The sequence below is a fragment of the Sphaeramia orbicularis genome, chromosome 16, assembly GCF_902148855.1.
Source record: "Sphaeramia orbicularis chromosome 16, fSphaOr1.1, whole genome shotgun sequence".
NCBI lineage: Eukaryota > Metazoa > Chordata > Actinopteri > Kurtiformes > Apogonidae > Sphaeramia > Sphaeramia orbicularis.
Genome location: NC_043972.1, coordinates 35938311 through 35959302, shown reverse-complemented (window position 1 = coordinate 35959302; position 20992 = coordinate 35938311). Strand labels below are relative to the sequence as shown.

At 39.2% G+C, this 20992-nt stretch overlaps 1 protein-coding gene across 3 annotated transcripts; it reads right to left on the bottom strand.

The window, feature by feature from the left end:
- Positions 1-1202: 1202 nt before the first annotated feature.
- Positions 1203-16669, bottom strand: ptpn3 (protein tyrosine phosphatase non-receptor type 3). 3 transcript variants are annotated; one of them, XM_030158282.1, is made up of 26 exons: positions 16528-16669; positions 15086-15227; positions 13883-14017; positions 13682-13724; positions 13494-13575; positions 13254-13298; positions 13112-13164; positions 12822-12939; positions 12625-12712; positions 12443-12531; positions 12302-12365; positions 11061-11263; positions 10339-10464; positions 10022-10183; positions 9727-9829; positions 9570-9647; positions 9419-9475; positions 8224-8380; positions 7922-8097; positions 7532-7622; positions 7264-7325; positions 6992-7138; positions 6202-6330; positions 4630-4775; positions 4394-4529; positions 1203-1865 (listed from the first exon to the last, which is right to left on the bottom strand). In XM_030158282.1, the coding sequence occupies exons 2-26, from the start codon at positions 15152-15154 to the stop codon at positions 1791-1793; spliced, it is 2634 nt and encodes an 877-aa protein (XP_030014142.1). In that variant the 5' UTR covers positions 15155-15227; positions 16528-16669; the 3' UTR covers positions 1203-1790. The 3 variants fall into 3 exon arrangements, with proteins under 3 accessions (XP_030014142.1, XP_030014143.1, XP_030014144.1); XM_030158283.1 differs by lacking the exon at positions 6992-7138; XM_030158284.1 differs by lacking the exons at positions 13682-13724; positions 13883-14017; positions 15086-15227; positions 16528-16669 and having other exon boundaries at positions 12822-12868.
- Positions 16670-20992: the final 4323 nt, after the last annotated feature.

The following is a 20992-nucleotide window of genomic DNA, read 5'->3' as shown; positions in this document are numbered from 1 at the left end:
TTTACATCTACAAACTATCCTTCCACAAAATAATGTGAATAACCTGATCAAATACAATCTGAAATGTCTTAAGAAAAATAAGTGCAACTTCAACAATATAATGCCTGTTACTAAATGTTTTGTGCATCTGTAGATTCACTGTAATATTAAGCTGAGAAATAATGTTTTTGAAATTGCACTTTTTTCCCTCAACAAATTTCAGGTTGTACATGGTTTTTCACAATTTCATAATGTAATTTTACTTTTTTCACACTACAACAAAGATAAATTTGTATTATTATGTATAAGCTATTATGCTATTATTTTACAGGTCCTGCCCACTTGAGATCAATTAGGCTGTATGTAGCCCCTAAATTAAAATGAGTTTAACACCCCTGGTCTAATTATTATGGGGTATTGTTTTTGGTTTGGTTTGTTTCTTTCTTTATTTGTTAATACTTTAGCAGTAATATTGTTGGTTCAATTCATACCAAATTGGGTTTATAGACTGCCAGTGACCCAGAATAGATGTCATTACATTTTGGGAAATGTACATCAAAGTTCAAAAATTATTTTTTTTATGATTAAAAAAAAAAAATCTTCCCCTTTACTTATAATGGGTGAAATACATGTGAGTGGCAGGGTTTGTTGTATTTGGCACCACTTATTCTTTATGCTTCCATTACATTTTCATGCAAAGTATGGACACAAGTATGGTTGGAAGAAGCCAAAACACTAAAAATTAGTGGATTTAACCTTATGTGCATTTTCTGAATATCCCATCATATCCACATCTATTTTGTGACCACACCTGTACTTGTGTGTATGTATAATCATCTTCTACTGTTTTAATACCCTATCAACTCACTGCTCCTTTAAGCACCGCAGTGAAATACACAACAGGTAGTGCACAGATTTAGCAGAAACACAATGAAAGTTTTGACAAACCTGCAGAGATGCTGCAATCCTCACAGCATTATTACATTTGGTTATCTGCCTTTAAGCCAATATTCTGCCTTAGCAGATATTTAAGGCTGATTTGTGATGCTGAGGTAGTTTCACTGATATGATGCCAGGTCTAGAGGAACTCAGCTGAAGGTTGAATAAGCAGGATAGTCCTCACTTTGGTTAGTGGAGAGCCTTAAGGAGACCACCATGTCTTCATGTCAGACACAAACATTTAATGAACTCTCAGTATCAGAGGAAATGACAAGGCCCACATATCCGTAAAAATCAGTGTTTTTATTGAGTGTCTTAATAATTTAAAGGTGATGAACAGTGTGTAGGTGCTCCTCTGGTCCTCTGCACAGTGACCTTATCTGCTGTGGTGATCTAAAGCCTGCCATGGTCATTGTCTCAGGGCGCACAGATAAACAACAGATTATAATGATCCTTGTTTGTCTCTGCTGCCCTGTTCGATCTGCTGGCTGGGAGGCGTCAGTCTAAGGCACACATAGCTTAATAAGTGGAGGCATCATTCCTGAGTTGCCTCTTGAACAGAAATTAGCAGCTCACATCCGTCTTATATCAGTCACTATGGAGACCGCAGCCTCTACAAGCTTAATGCACTATCAGCAAAAAATAAGGCCGATTAGGTGTAAGATTTGTATTCTCATGATGAATTGAGGCTATACAGATCACAGACAGCTGTGTTCTGAAGCTAGTTATTCACTCATTATCCGGTCTGCATAGCAGTCCCATAGGCCTGATGGAGGTTAATCTCTAATAGCACTGGAGGTCCTTCCGTGGGAGGCAGCTCTGTGAGATGAGGCTGAAATGGTGAAGTGTTCTGGTCCTGTTGTTGATTTCTTTTACGGCGCTGTAGATCTCTCCTGTTTCTCTTTGTAGACCTGCAGGATGGCCTCGCACACAAACTGGAACTGACACTGAAACACACACAAACACACAAAATGTTATTAGTTATTAAACAGGAGTGTTTTGTCACCAGCGTCGTCCTTTAGATGAAAGTTTGCTCTCTTGACTATGTGTATATTTTCCACTGCTAAAGCGCAAACAAATGATGGAAACCTGAGGAATGTTCCATCAGCACAAAAACACAGAGACGCTGCCTGAGGGGCTGTATCTTCTTTCAGAATAAGGGCGATGGTGGCGACAGCGATGGCCTAGAAGCTGGTTAGTGTCTGGAGGGCTGCCACACTCCCAGCACGTCCTCTGACAGTGACTAACACTTTCCTTTCCCTCAGTAACTACCACTGAGCCGTCAGTATCATACTTTGGAAGTTCACTTTGCGGAATTTTAATAAAGGTTAAAGATGACAAGACCTCACATTCTGAAATGGCGTTTTTAAAAAGTAACTCACTAACTTTCTGAACTTTCTTGTCAATTTTGATGAGCAATTTTCAGGAAAAAAAATAGTTACTGGGGTCACCAACTACCAAAGCAAAATACAGAAAAATGCTATGAAAGTAACCTCTCTGAACTGGAATAGAAGTAGAAGGTTCTCTGTTCAGCTACAGTGCTTTTTCTGTCTTCTCATAAACTGAACCTGAAACCATGATGTGCTTTCTAACTTATATAACTGTTAAGGTGTTGAGAAAGGGATGAAGACTAAAAAGCAGAATGGAACATGTGTGTTCATTTAAAACAGTGGCAAATTTGAGTGCACATGTTTCATAAAATGGTGAGAATTTGTCATTACACAGAGCAAACTTGAACATTGCCGTGATTAGAGTTGGGTAATGTTCAAAACTGATAACTTGACTTCAATACATACCAATACTTGTTTCAACACTAATCTTTCATTTTAACATTAAATTAGACATTACACTTCAAATCTCTAGTTTCATTTTTCCAATCAATGACATTCATTCAAACTAAGAAAGTTTTATAACTAAGTATTAACCTTATCACGACAATGTAGTACAACATGTTTCAGCTTTTTACATTTTTGTTTTTGTTGATTAACATATTATAATTAATAAAAATGCATGAAAGCAATGCACACACATCGTGTTCACTAACGCTAATTACATTTACTCCTTAGCCATTGAAATTTGGTCTCAAATGGCTCAAGATATTCCTCAATGCTTAATCATATCTTAGCAATTTGATCTGTGCCATAAAATCACTGAAGTGTGGTACTCAGCCAGAGATTTACTTTCAAATATATTTTAATTTCACGGTTTGTTATGATCTTTATGAGTTGGTTATAAATACAGATGCAAGGGTGAAGATTCGCAAATAAGCAGTGTGAACATGTCCCTAGGAATATTTATGTGAACATTATCTTGTCTTTCAGATAGTGGAGCTTGTTAAAGGGTTATGTATGTATTCACAGACTTGCAGTTACATCAAGTACCAGTATACTCCTCTGCACTGCTCAGCTCGTATAATGTTTGTTCATGTCAACACATTTTATACTCTCCAATGCCACATCCATGTATGAGAAGAGACATCAGAAGCTATTTCTACACCCCGAGTCTAGGCAATAAAATAATTATAGCTAATAAACTAACTCATCAGAAGCTGCAATGATTTAAAATGAAACCTGCAGGCTAACATCATTTGTCTTTCCACTGTGAAAAGGGTTATAGATAACTGTGTTTGCTGGTGTTAACTAACAAGATCTGTGGACTAATGCTGTTGATAACCTGTTATCAACGGTTAAACTGCTAAACTGTTATGGATTGATTTATCAAACTGTAAGAGGAATTTCAGTTCATTTAACACACAAGTGAGTTTATAGGTAGGAAGCATAGTAGCAAGGAATCAAAGCAGAGGAAATGAGAAAATAAGTGTATCTTCAGGACTTTAGGTGAGATCTTAATTATGACTTAAATGAAGGTGTGAGCATTAATGTTGAACAAATCTAAACTTTGAAAGTCAAAATATTTAGTCTCAAGTTTATTTTAACAAAGCAAATCCTCAGAAAAAGTTGGTTTCATAAGATCCCTCATGTTATTTAATATGTAAAACTGCCTTCAAAACTAAATCAAGCCATATTAACCTTATGTTTATTTTTTAAAATTTAATTCTATATCTAATTTGGGATTAGTGGTTATGCTATCTACCAATGCTGAGACTAAACCTACGTCCTTACCTTCAGTATCAAAAAGACAACAAGACCTTTCCAGTACAACAGTCAGTATCATAGGAATTTAAGTATTAAAGTTCAGTATCAAACCCTCGCTGTGATGGACTTTCATCATGAAAAACTAGATTTCCAATGTATTTATATTAAACATATCATGGTTTGTTGTGCTCTTTATCAGTAGTTTAGAAATGTGGACACTCTGTTTGGTCCTTCAAAGGTGTCAAATTTCTGCAAAGTTTGGAAAACTCTGCACTTACATAATAAAACATTTATTTGCAGCATCTATAAACTATAAAGTTCATAAAGAAGTAATACTAAAATGTACTAAACAAAAGCAAAAGCATCTTGTTTCTTTGTACCGTGGTCTGAACCATCATGGGTCGCTGATCCCTCAGCGTTTTGACAATGTCCAGTGGGAACACCGGCAGACCCTTGTCTAACAGAGACAGCGCCGTTTCCATGGTGATTAAAACACCTGTCCGTCCAATCCCAGCACTGGAAGAGTGATTACAAACAAACACAGCATTAAGCGTACAGTCGAGGCAGAAACAGCACATGTGAGCCTGGTTCAATTAGAGTGTGCTCTGTGTGTTACCTGCAGTGTACCATTAGTGGTTCTTCACCTCTCCTCCTCTCCCTGACCGAGCTGACGAACAGCAGGAAGTCTGAAGGGTCATCAGGTACGCCGTGGTCCGGCCATGCAACGTACTGCAGGTGTGTGACAGCGCGCTCCTCACCACACTACACAAGCAAATACACATATACGTGAAACATGATAATCAGAGTTAGCTAAAACATACATGCAAGTAAAATCAGACAGAAACTAAACCAATAATTCACACAAGAGACAACAGTAAACCACAACAGGCTTAAATCCCCTGTCATGAGTGAGGAAAAGAAGCGAGTGAGTAGAGCAAAACTGCACATGATGAGGAGATGAGATTAGGAAAAAAAGAGGGAGATGTAAACAGAGAAAACAGGTGGAGAGGACGGAGGATGGAAGGAAAGACCAGAGAGAAAAAAAGTAAAAGCAGGGAGGGGAAGAGCTGAGTTTAGAGTTTCTAATGGGCATGTGGCCTGTGACTCCATGCAGGGATTAACTCGCTCCGCCAGAGGAACAGATGGGCCCACACAGCAGTATCTGTGTTTGCATGTGTGTGCATTCATACTTCATGCTTCCCTGAGCATTATGTGTTTATTTACCTGTTTGTCATGGTAGTTAATGTGGAAAACAACTCCTCTGATGTGGTAATCTAACACAGTGTTTTAAATGCCACCAGGTCAACTTCTCAATCAAAGAAACACAAGGAAACAAATCCACAAACACACCTGCCCACCTGCTCTTACACACCGGCTAACCACTAAATTTGTTAAGGCACAAGCCCACCCACGCAGCCCTACATTCCAGCCCACCCACACGGAAGTAGCTATATGTTGGAGCATGCCAGCAGTGGCCGTTTCCTGTGGGGCGCTCTGTTATGTGACATATGGTAGAAACATGGTACATGACACTGCAAACATGCAAACAGAACATGTCTGTGTTGTATCACTGTTGTCATGTTTGTGCAGCTTTGAAGGCAGGTGTTAACTGTGATGTGGTGTACCATGCCGGTGATATGGCCACAAAGTTATTATGGTAAAACTGATTTGCATCATATCAGAATTAATGTTAAATCATTATTTCTTTCAGATTTATTTAAAGGCACATTTTTAGAGTGAAAGCAAAATAAAGGGATACTTATGGTTTTATATTATTCATAAAAGGTGTAAAAGGATAAAAGTACATAAAAGACATATCAAGACACAAATGCACATGTAACCTGGCTTCTTGATTTAGTGCTTATTTTGTCCATTTTGTTCATATACCGGTTTTCACAACATTAAATAGAAAAAAAAAACCAGTTGATGGATATCTTATTCAACAAGGTGAAAACAACGTAAAAGACTTAATCAGATGGGAGGTAGTACAGACAAAACAATAATAATGGTAAAAATGGTTTTAAGAGTAAAATATACATGAGCAAGGAAAACAGCAAAACACTACAGCATTTTCAAAGTGTTTTAGTTCAGAACATAAACAAAATAAACCCTGAAAAAATGTATGTGATGATAATTATATGTATTATGATTTAACACCATATCATGACAAATATGGCTGCTACTGTACCTGTGTATGCGTCAGAGTAAACTGTCGTGTGACATAAGCCAGGTTACACTCCTCTGAGTGACACTTCACCCGCATGTGCCCATAATCCTTCACCTCCGGCGGATGCGGCCAGTACTGGTGGCACTTGGTCTGTAAGTACACGACATTATCAACAAATTGCATTACTTTTGACATGAGTCATCAGTCAGGATATAATTAACTACTGCTGCTACATCAGCTGCTCTCTTGAAATCAGAACGTATTCAGAAGCATGGCCCGTTTCCCCCCCAGCAGTATGAGGAACAAAAGCAATTAATCAGGAGAAGCTTGTGAACTGAGTTTCAATTTTCTGCATGTGTAATCCTCAAGTAGGGAGGAACTCAAGGCACTTGACGAATATCAGAAGAAAGATCAATTAATGAGAGCATCTGGTTACCAAGCAACAGGCAAGCTGAGACAGAAATTGCTTCATTCAACCAGACCTTGACAACACCCTGCCTTTGTCCTGGTGGATTCACCCTCGATCTCATTGGCATCCAGTTCGCACTTTACAACTAGCTTTTCTCCAGTCTGTGAAACCCTGCAATTACTCACAACTGAGCCAATTGATTATTTTTGTGAGTAAACATCCCCAGCAAACCCTGTGATTACAGTAATCAAATATCAAATAAAACATGAAATAATCTTTGTAATAATCGCTGGTGCTGAGCCGTGTAATTTCAAGTATTCCCTAGCTGTTTGCTTGTTTCAGTTCCTGATTAAATGTGAGTGTTTACAGCGTGTAAGTATGAACGTGTGGAGGTATGTATACCCGTCCCCTCTCTGTCAGAGTTGTAAGCATGATGATGGTGTGTGTTTGTTGCTCCCAAACAGTCTGCCAAAAATGAGTGCAGGTCTGTGGCAATGGACCCTGAGCAGCAACATAACGTAAACAAACACCAGACACTGGGGGCGCCACCTAAGAGACAAATAAACATACAAAGATGCACATACACACACACACACATACACACACCACACACATGATGAGTTTACATTGAATGTCAGACAGGGACAAGACATGCACATATCAGTGATGCACACCGTGACGTGGCTGGCATTGATGTAGTCCTCCTGGCCCTGAAGAACTACTCTGGTATCATCATCTGTGAAAAGAACAAGACAACAGCACAAGGGTCACAGTAGAGCCATCAGAGCACCACAGCCTTCACCAATTAAATTTCATGAGTTGAAGAAATACTGACTTCCAGATGAAGGTCAGATAAACTAGTTCAGGGGTGGACAGGGAGGATGGCAGTGTAGAGAGGGAAAAAAGCCAGACAGATGGATGCTCAGAATGAGAAAGACTTACAAGGTAAAACGTCCCGATATCGATTCTTTTCCATGTTTTCTGGGAGCCGAGAGCAGCTCAGAGACATGCCAGGCTTTCTCCTGTATAAATTCTACAAACGCAAACACACACATTCACATGTAAACACACAGAAATATACGCAAACAAAAGCTATAAATTCCAGACTAGTCACTTCATCTTTGTTTTGGATTGTCCAGAACACAGTCCAAGTGAAGATTAGGGCCAACATCTGCCCCAAAAACAAGCAGCTCTTAAAAGGCTCATTATGATGAGTAGATCGTACTAAATCCTGCTTAAAATAAAGACAAACACGCACATTTGTGTATTTGGGCTTATAAATACACAGTTTATGGTGGTTCACTGTATGGTTGCCACCTGCATTTTAAATACCTCAAAGTGAAAGCAGAGTGTGCCAGACTGGATGCTTCTCTCCAGCTGTCTCATTGATTCTTCCAGTGTCGTGACCCGCCCTGACTGGCCGGGTGACTGCTGCTTATCTCCCTGTGATTGGCCGGTGAGTGTGAGGGCAGGAGGTAACTGCAGCAGGGGTGCCACCCGTCCTGGACCTGGAAGACAAGGACAGAGAAGGGTGTGTTTAATATTAAAGAGAGATGTGACAGGCAGTGTGCACACATGGATGACACACTGTTTCAGCATTTTATATCCTCTCTTAAACACACACACATACACACCTTTACGCCTTATGAGCAAATTCAGCTCTCCTGAGTGTGACTCTCTGCTGGCTCGTATGAACATGACAACCTGGTCGTGCGTGTGCTCAGAAATGTCTCGACCGTTGATGAGGACAACAAGGTCTCCCTCCAGGAGTTTGGGTTCACATCTACCTGCCTACAAAACAATTACACATTTAAAGAATTAGATTTACACCATATGTGTCATCATCAAGACCACCAGACCACCCACCCAGTCAGAGCCGGTCTAATCCAATGAAGCTCCCACTTAAGGCCCAAGATGGCTTCAAGCATTTTACACTGAATCTTTCATTTCATTATACGCCATATAACTTATGAACATTGTAGTTAAAGTATTTAATTAATTCATTTAGAGCTGAATATCAAATTAACCATAAAATCTAGGTGGGAGCTATTTTTGTCTTTTGAGCTATTTTTTTACCCTAAATTCAGTATTGGTAGTTTAGAAGCCTAATTATTAAACCGATTAATGGGTGTTTTCTCTGTATCAAATGTTTTTCTTACATCTATTTTACTTCCTGTCAGTGGTGTAACAACTGTACAAAATAGGCCAGCACTACTACTAACACTACCAAAAGGCTACTACTCATGTTCACGTGCATAAACACTGTGACAGATTTTAGCTGCATTTTGATGTTTGCTGACATCGGATTATGAGCCCCTCCTCTTCATAGAAGGAAAAGGCAGCAAAAAAGTAATGTTTTCTTCCATTTACCTAGGTAGTCAGAGCTGAGAGTGACATCACATCTGAGTGTCCTGCATTCCAGTAAAACAACAGCTCTAGCCATGTTTGCCACTGTTCAACCATACAGTACCAGCTGGTAACAACACATTACACTGTGTTTCTCAGAAATAAAAACTGTAGAGGCCTGCTGACAGATAAATGTTGGAGAATACTGTGGGTGCGACTAATTTAATGAAAAGTATTTAAGACAGATGTGCTAATTAACTATTAAATAACCAACTATAGCTCACAGTGTGGCCTGGGAATTTAGAAATTCCCATTCCCTAGTTCAAATAGATCGCAATATCTTTGAAATACTAAAAACACTCAGTGGTACCACAGGTGTTGAGCCAGCTGGAGCCCTCTGAATTACATTCTGCTTAAAGCCTCATAAAGTCTTGGACCAGGTCTGTACTTGGGCATACAACTATAACATGAGTGTGTTCTTACTGGAGAATCGGGTTTAACATGAGATATGGCTAAAGGCATCCTCTGATCCACTCCACCCTGTGAAATGAAACCAAGCAAAAACAAAACACTGAAGTGTGTAAAATATAAACGCGGCTCTAAACATTGCAAAAAAGTGTGAATAAATACTCACTTTAACATTGAAGCCAAACTTTCCCTCATGATCAGGGGCAATGCGTATCAAGAGCAGGTCACCATCACCTGGAGTACCCTGCACAAGAACTCACAATCAAAACACCAGAACACTAACATGAGCACATGTGAACTGGTGCGTATGGTGTAGAACTGACCTTTTCATGATATGGTGAACTCTGATCACCATCGTCTTCTCCTATGCTGTCATCAGCTTGCAACAAAGCCTCATCCGGACCATGGCTGTAGGTGCCAGATAAGCTGAAAGAGATAGAAGATATTTAAGCCTCATAAAACAAATGATGGAAATAATATTATAATTGTCACAATTCTTCAATCTTAAATTGGAAAACTCTTAAATTATATTACTATATGGATCCAATAAATGTTTGGAAAACACTTGGTGTGTCACAACAAAGCCAAATGAAGTGAAATCAGAAGCCTGATACTGACTGCCGTGGTGACCCGTCTCCTTCGCTGCCTTTGCCACTGCTGACAGATGCTCTGTATGTGTAGAACACATCCTCCCCCTCTGACATATCCTTCAGATCGCTGCTCAGTTCCACTGATGACGGGCGGGGTTTGGAGATGCCGTGGCGGACTCGAGGGCTTCGCCTGCCAGAGAAACAAAACGACAGGTTATTTATTGAGCAAAGTTTTAATCAAGTGACAGAAGACTGTATAAATTCAAGAAAAATAATGTCTGAGAGCAACTACAATTCTAAGACACAACACTGAGAATCATTCATGACTGGGTCTAATATTCTTACCAGTTTGGGGTGGATGGGGGAGATCTGGAGGGAAGACTCTTTGTCTCAAGATGCTCTGATGACAGCGACCTCTGTAGAACTGGGTTCCACACCATCCCTCCAACGACACGATGACACACAGGACCGCTGTGAATGAAAAATGTAAAAGTAAGTAGCATATAGAGCTTTGAAATAAAAAAATCTGTATTAAAATCCACAGTACCTAATTGTGTGGGATCATGACAGTCGTTTTCACCACTGCTGGTAATAAAAGCTATATGACATGCTTCAGGCCAAAATCATGTTTATAGACTTGTTAATGCATTACAGCTTTATTCATATTACATTTAGTGGCATGTTAATTCATGTTCATTTTAATGAAATAGCCCCAAGTAGTGTCAACTAATGTAATGTTAATGTTTTGCATTACATGAGACGATTTATTTAATGGTGAGTCTGCTATTAACATTATGTTACCATGGTTACAGGAGGTTAGATCGATGCTGAAACATATTCATACATTAGCTCTCATGACTACTGTGTTGGAAAATTACATGTGTATAATAAACAAAATATGCAGTATGACTGAAATATCCCTGTGTCATTATGTCTCTGATGTTTTATCTGGTGTTTAGTATTTTCGATTGATGGAAACATTTTATATAAAGCTGCAGTTGTTGGATATTCTAAAAGTTACATATTACAGCTATGACAAAAAAACATAAATGTAGAAGCAGACTCACCTGTCAGTTTTACTGTTCCCCAGACCTAAATGCTGCGTTATTAACTTTTTGTAGGCCTGAACTGTGCTGTTGTTGTGTTTGGGACTCCGTGCAGTACGGTTGGAGCTGAAGAAGGAGTGATGATCCACACAGGACCTCCAGAGGTTCTTACAGGACTTGGGACAAGTAAGAACCAAGGACATCACACAGTCCTGGGTCTCCCCCTGAAAGATTCAGAGTTTAGGATCTGTGTTAGTTTTTAAAAAATATATATATATTTTACATGTATTATACAAACAACTCAAGAGATGGAGGACAGTCATAGACATGGACACAGTTCATCACACACAGATTTCAGCTCTGATGCCCACGACAGGAGACATGCCAACAAACAAAAACAGAAACCTAAACAGGGCACTAGTTGCTGTCCATTTCCCATGAATAACAGTCAACTAACATTTCCTTCCGTATGTTGTTTTTCTGCAGACAAAAACTACAAACGGTCTTTTCCATGGAACAAATATAATTGACAATTCCTGTAAAAAGGTCCACAGTAGGGGGTTTCTCTAAAGCAAGCATTAGGTGACAGCTTTTCTCTTACGCGCAACCAAGAAAGTCTTCAGGAAGTCTTTGTTAGGTTTTATACGGATTGAGCTCTTTATAATTTTAACTTTCAAAGTCACATATTCTCTGGTGTACAACATAAACCACTGCAGCAAAAAAGAAAGCATACACTTATGTAATATGAAGGATTTATTACTTCTGACACATAGAAACATGCAGATAAAAACCTCTCAAACAGTGTGAAAGCAAGCTACTGGGATGGGGATAGACTGATCATTAGCCATCAATAAGAGGGATAACGAAGATAACCAATATACTCTGTAGTAAAAATTAAATCTTGGTGTCAGCATTTGGGAATAAGTAACAAAATATCATTATCTTTAAGGTGATAAAAAAGTACAGCATTTCCTCAACATATATTGCATATTTTCACACAAAACTGGAAGAATTAAAAAATAATTCATATATAAAATGTTTGTTAGTCATTACTGATGTCACAGGCTATTACTAAATCAGACGACTACAGAGAAACAAGAGTAGCTCCATTAGAACCAAAGAAACCCATTTAGAAATTAATTAATATAATTGGATATAGGAGAAAAAATACTGATACAGATTATATTAGAAATATGAATATTGGCTGTGCTAATCAGTCTTTCCCAAGTCCAAAGTACAAGTAAAAGGGTGGAGGTACTCACATGTTTACGTTTCAGATGTATAAGGAAGCGCTTTCTCTTAAAAGAGATCTTGATGATGTTTCCCCTGCACATGAAGACAGTTATTGATTATATGTTTAGAAAAAAGAACCAATCCACTTATATAGTGCTATTATTTCTCACCAGGGGAAGAAACTGGAGCAAACTGCATTACAGAAAATTGCAACACCACTTGATGCCAAACCCACCATCAGTGGGGCGTTGTTTGTGTCCTGACAGAGACAGAAGAAAAGGAAAGAATTAACACAATGCACAGAAAGTTTAAGTAGGCCATGAGGAAGGTTAAATCAAGGGAACCTCAATACCATGGCAGCATGCCGCTCTACTCCGTATAACTCCAGAGTCCGTGCTGTGTTGAGGAAACACAGCTCTGCCTCGCTCTGCTTCAATCCCCTGAGGACACACACACAGCCGGAGAGAGTCACATAAAACAACAGGGAACCAAACACACAGCAGCTCAGTTGTTTTCACATGGTAACATATAATCATATGACTGCATTACTTGTGCTGCGGATGTAGATCCTCTACTTTTGACAGGAAGTCTTCATCCTGCTCAGGGATAAAGTGGCACTTTGAGAGGTAACCAGAGAGTCGGGACGGACAGTGATCCCCCAGCTCAGCTACGGGTTTATGGAAAAAGACACTAATAAACAGGCATCCATTATAATGACACCTAGGGCGGTGTAAGAGAGCTGATACTTATTTGAGAGAGTCTACGACAGCAATAATTACTCAGTTATTATTAAGTCGTTAATCATTTGGTTTGCTATCAGGAGAAAGAAACCCACTTACACTGCACAGCATAAGAGGCCAGCACTACAGCTGCACTCAGCGGGCACTGCAACCTGCAATCAACGCAGACGATTACATTGTGTAACAGTTATACACAAACTGTGCACAAGGTGATACTTCATGGGCTTGTGTGTGCACTAACCGCCCTTCTCTAATGTCACTCCTGATCTGGAGGAAGTACAGGTGCCTGCAGAAATGAGAAAAGAAGAACTTTACTACTTCATGCCTGCACTGTCAACAACAGTAACCGCTTGAACTTCAGCTATAACTTGAACTTGAGCTTTGTGATTTAACTGATGTTGGATCACAAAACAGATCAATAATCAGTGAAAATATAGAATCGAATTGAAAAGAAAAGAAAAGAAAAGACATATAGTCTCACCTAGTCTGTTCATACTGCAGAGAGTTGGGATCTGAGATGAAGAACCGAACTCTGAAGTTCAGATAAAAGGGTGATACAAGACCTGCAGGGAAATGTCACCTTGTCAAAAATGGCACATATCTAAGTTCAACTTCATAGTCTACTGTAAATCTTTAAAAGATTAGTAATTCTAAGACTAAATCAGATACCTTTTATCTGCTTCTTCAAGGGTTTTTCAGGCTCTAACCACCTCTAAGAGAAAGAAATTCAGTAAGTGTAACGGCTAACTGGGGCTAAAAAAAGCATTTATGTAAGTACACCCTGTGGTTATCATCATCTAAACAGCAATCAGAGATTGCAGCACATTACAGTATAGGCTCAAATGTGCCACAGTTGAACAGTGAGCTCACAGGAGAGAGTGTGTTGGCTGTGATAGAGGCAATGGCTGTGCTAGATTCTCTGATCTGCAGACTGAAGAGCTGTCTCTCTTGCAGGCCCAGGTGGTCGCATACTTGGTCCAACAGAACCACACCTTCATCCTGTTTCTGAAAGGGAAACACACAACAAACAACCTTATCATCAGCCAAAACTTTGACGTAACAAATTCTCATTTATTCTTGTTTATATACTGTGCAGTCGGAAAGAGATGGTTCAGGTATAGATGGTGCTAATTATTTTGGCTGTCATTAGGTAATTTATTTGATTTCGAGCTATCACTATTTCCCCATAGAGATTAATAACGTTTATCTCATCTTGTTCATATGTCAATAAATTTCTCTGTGGTTACAAATGTTGTAAACCAAACAAAATAATAAATAATGTACGCATCCAGGTGACAATCTGCAGTGCAAAACTGTGTTTTGTAACCATTTATTGTTTTATTAATAACTCTGAAGCAAAACCAACGGCTCATTTGCATTTTCCACCCCTTTTTCCTACGTTACTGAAAACATATTCTGAGCTCATCCCATCATGCAAGAACCATGTTTACTGTAAACTGGGCAGAAAAATGTATAACAGTAAGCACAATACTTTGAGTTAGTTAGGACATACAATACATGCATTTTAACTGCTCTTCCTGTTTAAAGTGATATGCATTTGCTGCAAATACTGGTTCAAAAATGGAGACTGTGAACCTTATCTAAACAGAAGAGACATAGGAGCAGTTTAGAGGGAGGTTAATAATGGGATCCTCCACACATTACATCCACAGCATTCTCCCTGATGTCCCATGGTTCCCATAAAAATGCTACACAGCTGATGTCCTAGAAAGTGATGGTATGCTAGCCGTTCTGCATGCACGCGTGGTTGTCAGCATGTTCACTGCTGTCAGGCTGTGTCTGACATGATATGCTGATGATGTAAAAGTGTGAAAAACACTATAAGCTGCAGAAGGTGAATTTCTCCTTCAAACCAAGGTCACAGTATTAATTCAGAGATGTGGATCAATGGGAAAGGGAAAAAATAGTCTGTCAGTAAATCATGCTCTGACAATACAATCATTAAAACAGCACACAGACAGATAGGACCAACATACGATCTGATCTCCTCAGCAACAGACAGGAAATATGTGTGTGTCTGCACGTGTGTGTGTGTGTGTGTGTGTTACGTACGCTGACTTTGAAGGTCTGAATGGTGCCGTCCAGCAGCTGAACTAGGCAGAGCAGGTCCGGTTTTGGCATGTCTGTTACCACGGTAACTCTGCCTCCCTCTCAAGACAAACACCCTGCCCTTAGCTCGTCACTGAGAGGGGACCTGGAAAACACACACACACATACACAAACACACAACCACAAAAACAGTGTCAGATGTTTCCAGGCTGTTGTCTTCCAATGAAAACACCTCCCTCAGGATGACATTGTGTGGTGAGTAATATATGTTATGGATGGGTTGAATCGAGCTGCAGTGAGTAATGCACTATGAATGTGAGGAGTGACTGTGTGTGTTTGTGTGCGTGTGTTTGTGTAATTCCTTATTATTTGGCCTGGGTCTGAACATGTCCCTTCCCTCTCCCTGCTGCTCTCCCCCTGCATCTCTCCGCCTTTCGCAGGCAGCTGAATGATAAGAATGTTAAACATTTTCAGAGTTGAACACGCCCATCTACAGCATAAAACACATCTCAGACCAGTGTCTGAAGGCAATGCACGCTGCATCATCGGAAGCACACAAACATGCACTAATGCACGCATGTATGTACAGGATATACCCAAGTCTGACAACCCATGCAGGCCTGGAGAATACGTGTGTGCATGTAAGGATATCTGCGTACATGTGTGCTGTGTGTGCTTCCAGGTGAACTATTAATGGATGTGGGCTAGTCTGTCTCACACTCTTTCTGAAGGGACACACAGTGTTTGAGTTAATATTTGAACTTGGTGACACACTCTGAATATATTACAACAGAGCTGCTCCCAGTTTGAGGCTTTTTTTCCATAATAACCCTTTCACAGAATGGCCTCTAATGAATTTACAAGTAAATGTTACATCTAAAAGGAGATCAGTCATCTTGGAGACAGTATGACTTCACTGGGATGCATCTTGCATGTATTTCTGATATGCTCCATAGAGAGACATGAGGTTTTTAAACACATCACATGCCAAAATTAAACCAGAGTTTCTACTTTTTGATGTTTATCTGTGTGTAAACGCCTTTTCTGCCACATCATGGTCTGGCTTTCCATGGGAGATCAATAAGCACCTCCAACCTCGTCTCGACTAATCCAACAAATACACACACACACACACACACACACACACACACACACACACACACACACACACACACGAATGAATAATCAAGGCCTATGTCCAAGTCCAAGGCCCATATTTCTGTTTTCGGACTGTCCTAACCCGCCGATAATGAACTGTGCTGTGACCTCGCTGTACTTTGACCCACAACACGAACAAGGAACCTGTTGACAACCTGAAGTTTCTGGAGCTACACCCAAAAGGAGGAACACACCGCAGCCAAAGTTTCGCTGCTCGTACAACTTGGCCGGGAGAAGGGTTTCTTTATGGAAGAAAAGGCTTTAAATGTAAAATAAATCAGTACTACCTCACTCGTCTCGCATCAGAGACGGGTCATATTCCGCCGTGTGTCCGCTGTGAAGCCCTCAGGTCGAGGCTCGTCGGCAGGGCCAGGTAGACTTAGGTAAATATCCGGGACAAGTTTCTCATCCCTGGCTGCGCTCACTCCGCGCGGCCCCGCCCCTCCACCGCGCGCGCTCTCGAGCTCCTACCCAAGGTGCGCGCTCCGGGAGGCGCGCAGACGAATCACTGAAAAACAAAACAAATAATAATAAAAAGTATGTGCATGTTATTATGATGGTTAGAGCTGTATTTTTTTATAATCAACGTGACGTAAACACCAAATGCTATTATTTTTGCAGCCAGTTGATGCAGTTGCAGTTATTTACATATTTATTGTTAATTTTCGGTCTGTCAGAGAAATTTTAAATAGCTATTGCATTGTAGATATATTGAACACCTAAAACAATTAAACACTATATTAAAAACCATTCATATTTAAAACTAGTACATTTTTTGTCTTAATATGGATAATAAAGAAATAATAAAAATATTTTAATATTCGGTATTAGATTAATACCACTATGTCTTCCTTTTTGGATGAGCCTCCTCCATATTCACATATATTTAATAGTAGACCATATTTACCTTTAAGTACATCGGAGAGTCACATAACGTGTGAGAAGTTTTTGTCCCTTTTATCCCAGCTGTGACTACATGGTATGAATACTCCTTTGTAAAAACGAACGTCATTGTGCTGTTTTTGTGAAGTTGCATGAAGGTACAATAACAATTCCTATGTGATTAAACCAAACAGAAAGGTGTCAGACTGCTCAGCCAGTTCCTCCGGTTTGCTGACACCATCTACGGGAGAGAATAAGTACTGCGACTGCCATTTAGTCTGCCTGCCTGCCTGCCTGCCTGTCTGTCTGTCTGTCTGTCTGTCTGTCTGTCTGTCTGTCTATCTATCTATCTATCTATCTATCTATCTATCTATCTATCTATCTATCTATCTATCTATCTATCTATCTATCTATCTATCTATCTAAGGTAAAATACATTCAAATATGTGAGTTTATAAACTCAGTAAATACTACACTATGTAATTATATAACTGACAAACTTAGTCTACATGTTTGCTATATTTAGGTTATGTTTTTATATTTATACTTCACTACATTTCAGAGGGAAATATTCAAATTTTGTGATATTTATTTGGCACTTTGAGTTACTTATACATGCTGTACACACACACGCACACACACATATAAATATAAACATACAGTATATGTGTGTATGTGTGTGTGTGTGTATATGTACGTATATGTATATATATATATATATATATATATATATATATATATATATATATATATATATATAGTCTCTTTGATACATCTCTCAGATCACAAGTGCAATTCTCAAAACTACTTCACATCATTGTGTCACTTGTGCACATCAAAAAAAGGTTTCTCATTTCTTTGAACAAGTTGCAAATGCTTTGGTACATCCATGCAAATGATAAATGATTATGTACAAATCCTTGCTGTTTCTTACATTATCAATTGCTTATGTCATATTGATCAAAATGTATTATAATGTGTCTCTGTTGAATTGTCTCACCGCCCCCCCCCGCCCCCCCCAGCATTTAGGCATTAGTTCATCACATAAGTCTTTACATGCAAAATGGTTGAACAAGTTGTCATAATATGTGAAGCATATTTCTATACAGTTCCATTCATCTTTTTTTCTAAATCTGTCCTGAATTGGTAAATTGCTCCCAGGTGAATCTTGACTTCCTCTAATGAAGGGAAATGTGTAAAGCATTAGATCAATCAATGATCAACCAGTTTTCTGCATTGCAAGAGAAGGTATTCGTTGTGATGTGAGAATTTTTGGCCCAACAGACAGGAGCGTCTGGAAATGTAGGAAGACTGCACTGTAGTTCCTACAGCACTGCATATACAGTTTTCCCTAAGGAGATGGTCCTATGTTCACATTTCTACTTTTGTTTTTTTGTTTTTTTCCTTTGTGCTATGCAGTACTATCTTTTCCTTTCTGTATTTAATACAGTGTATTGCATTGACATGGTCTGTCAACAAATTACAGTACAAACAGTAAGAGCGTAAATGTGACTCTTGTCCAGTCTCTTGCAATCAATCTCTGACATACACTGAGGTGTAAGTTACAATTTACAATAAGTGTCACTAAAACTTTAGCCATAGTTTACATCAGAACATCCCTCTACAGTACACTGTTATATTGACAACACGACTAAGCGGTTGGACTGTCTTACCCGTACACAGTGACACAAGGACTTGTCCTTCTGATGACAATGACATGTTCATTGACACAGATATTTGCTTTTGAGGGACGAACTAAGGATTTTGAATAAGAGACTGGCTTTTGCAGGTAATCCATGGTGTTTTGGTATTTGTACAAATTGTTTTGAGAAATGCACTTTCTGCTTTGCAAATGTTGAGGATGATTTGAGAAATGTACTAAAGTGACTGAGAAAAACTGTAAACCACAAACAACCCATAAATTATATCCTTCAGTTTTCTCCTTTTTGACAGTTGAAGCTACTTTAGCTGATTGTTACCATTTTAACAATGTTCTGGGTTCAGATTCATCACATGCTGCCAGTTGATGATTAAATTATTTCCTTCACCAAGAAGGCTAATATTTTCCTTATGTTTGTCTGTTTCCAGTTCAGCATACACTATTTTTGAAAATTCCCTCTGACTGGTGAACTTAAGTCATTCTAGGCCCAAGGTCAAGATCATCAAAAATCCAAAAATGTATATTTAGTAACATGGAGTACAGTTTCTAAATATCATATCTCAAAAAGTAATTCTGATTTACCACATACATGTACAGTGTCAAGATCTAGTGCCACAATGATCAAGGTCACAACAGATCATTTTCTGGTATCTTCATGAAATGTGATGCTTTTGTTTATTGAAATTACTGGAGATCAAATTCCACCACTTTTTATGGATCTGCTCCCAAAATTAAGGAGTGTATCATTGACCCAGACCCTCCCATTCCTCCAAATTTTATGAAAATCATTGCAGGAGCTTTTTCATAATCCTTCTGACAGACAAAATGGATCATCGCATAATCTCCTTGGTGAGAGTAATAACATTAGAATGAATCATGTGAAAAACCTTTGCTCTAATATTTAACCAAACAATAATAACAAAGGCCTTCATCACAGCAAGGGCAGACTATTTAACCATGACGCCTGAAGTTTCCAGAGTATGTTTTAATGATGTTCTGCCAGTGTCCACTTTACTTTTACTTCCAGTCCTGTAGCTGAGAACAGGTTTTGTCCAGTGGGGTTGCATGATGGGCTGTCCACTAGGTGGGATTCCTATCTTGCGGGAATGTCACTCACTGAATGTGGAGTTGTGCGTTGTGTGCCTGAAAACCAGCGCTGGCCAGTTCCCAAGAGGACAAGAGGTTTCCGATTATGAGTAGTGGGTCTGACTGGCAGAGACCGGTTCACTTTGAGGTAACGGGAAGGGAGGGGGGATGTTGCTTCACCATCTCTCACTCCTTTTCTTTCCCAAGCCAGGGCTGTAACAGTGAGGAACCTCCCCCTGTAGCTGTCCGAGGATCAGCTTTCTGCAACAGTAACCAAGACACCATGTACCAACTCTGCCCTGAACCCAGCTGTTCCAAATTTAGCTGCCAGAGACACAGACAAACCTAAAGTTATTTCAGTATACGTGCTTCATGTCCCATTTCTCTAATTGCCCCATTGTAATCTGATCATTCACTGTATTCCTTTGGCACTCTCCTGTTGCTCATATTTAGTTTCAGACAAAACTGACCTCCTGTTTAAAACCATGATAGTCATTACTCCACTGCAGATGAAGATCCTCCTATAGGTTCTTTGGTCTTGACGGCAGAGATTTGTCTAGTTTTAATAGTCTGTTTCTTATTTTTTTTTAAAATACCTCCATATTTAGTGAATCACAGTCAGTATTGCGGCTATGTTCTTGATGTCACAGCATTTTTCCTTCTCTAAACTCTACCAAATATGCCAGGCCCAAGATAATTCCTATTTCTATTTTTATTCCTTATATAATTATATGTATTTATTTTTGATTATGTAATTCTCTTCCAAACAGAATGATTTACTGTGAGTGTCTGGGATGTATTGAGCTGCTAATAAAATAAAATTATGAATCAACAGCTACAGTTCTCAGTGAGGTACTTCCAGCAGTTGGTCATATTTCATCAGCTTTAAACTGGGTCTGGGATGGTGTGAACAGGCCTGGCTGTTTCTCAGATATGCAACAGCCACGTGAAGGCACGATAGATAGAGAGATGTCATGCTAGTCTGCCGTCATTCATGTACACACACTAGGTTATAGCTTCCATGACCCATTAACTATACTTAGATTTAAAGAGGAAAAACATGAGGTGCAAATCTGATCATAAAAATTGCCCTAGACTTTATCCCTTATTCTTGTGTTTATAAA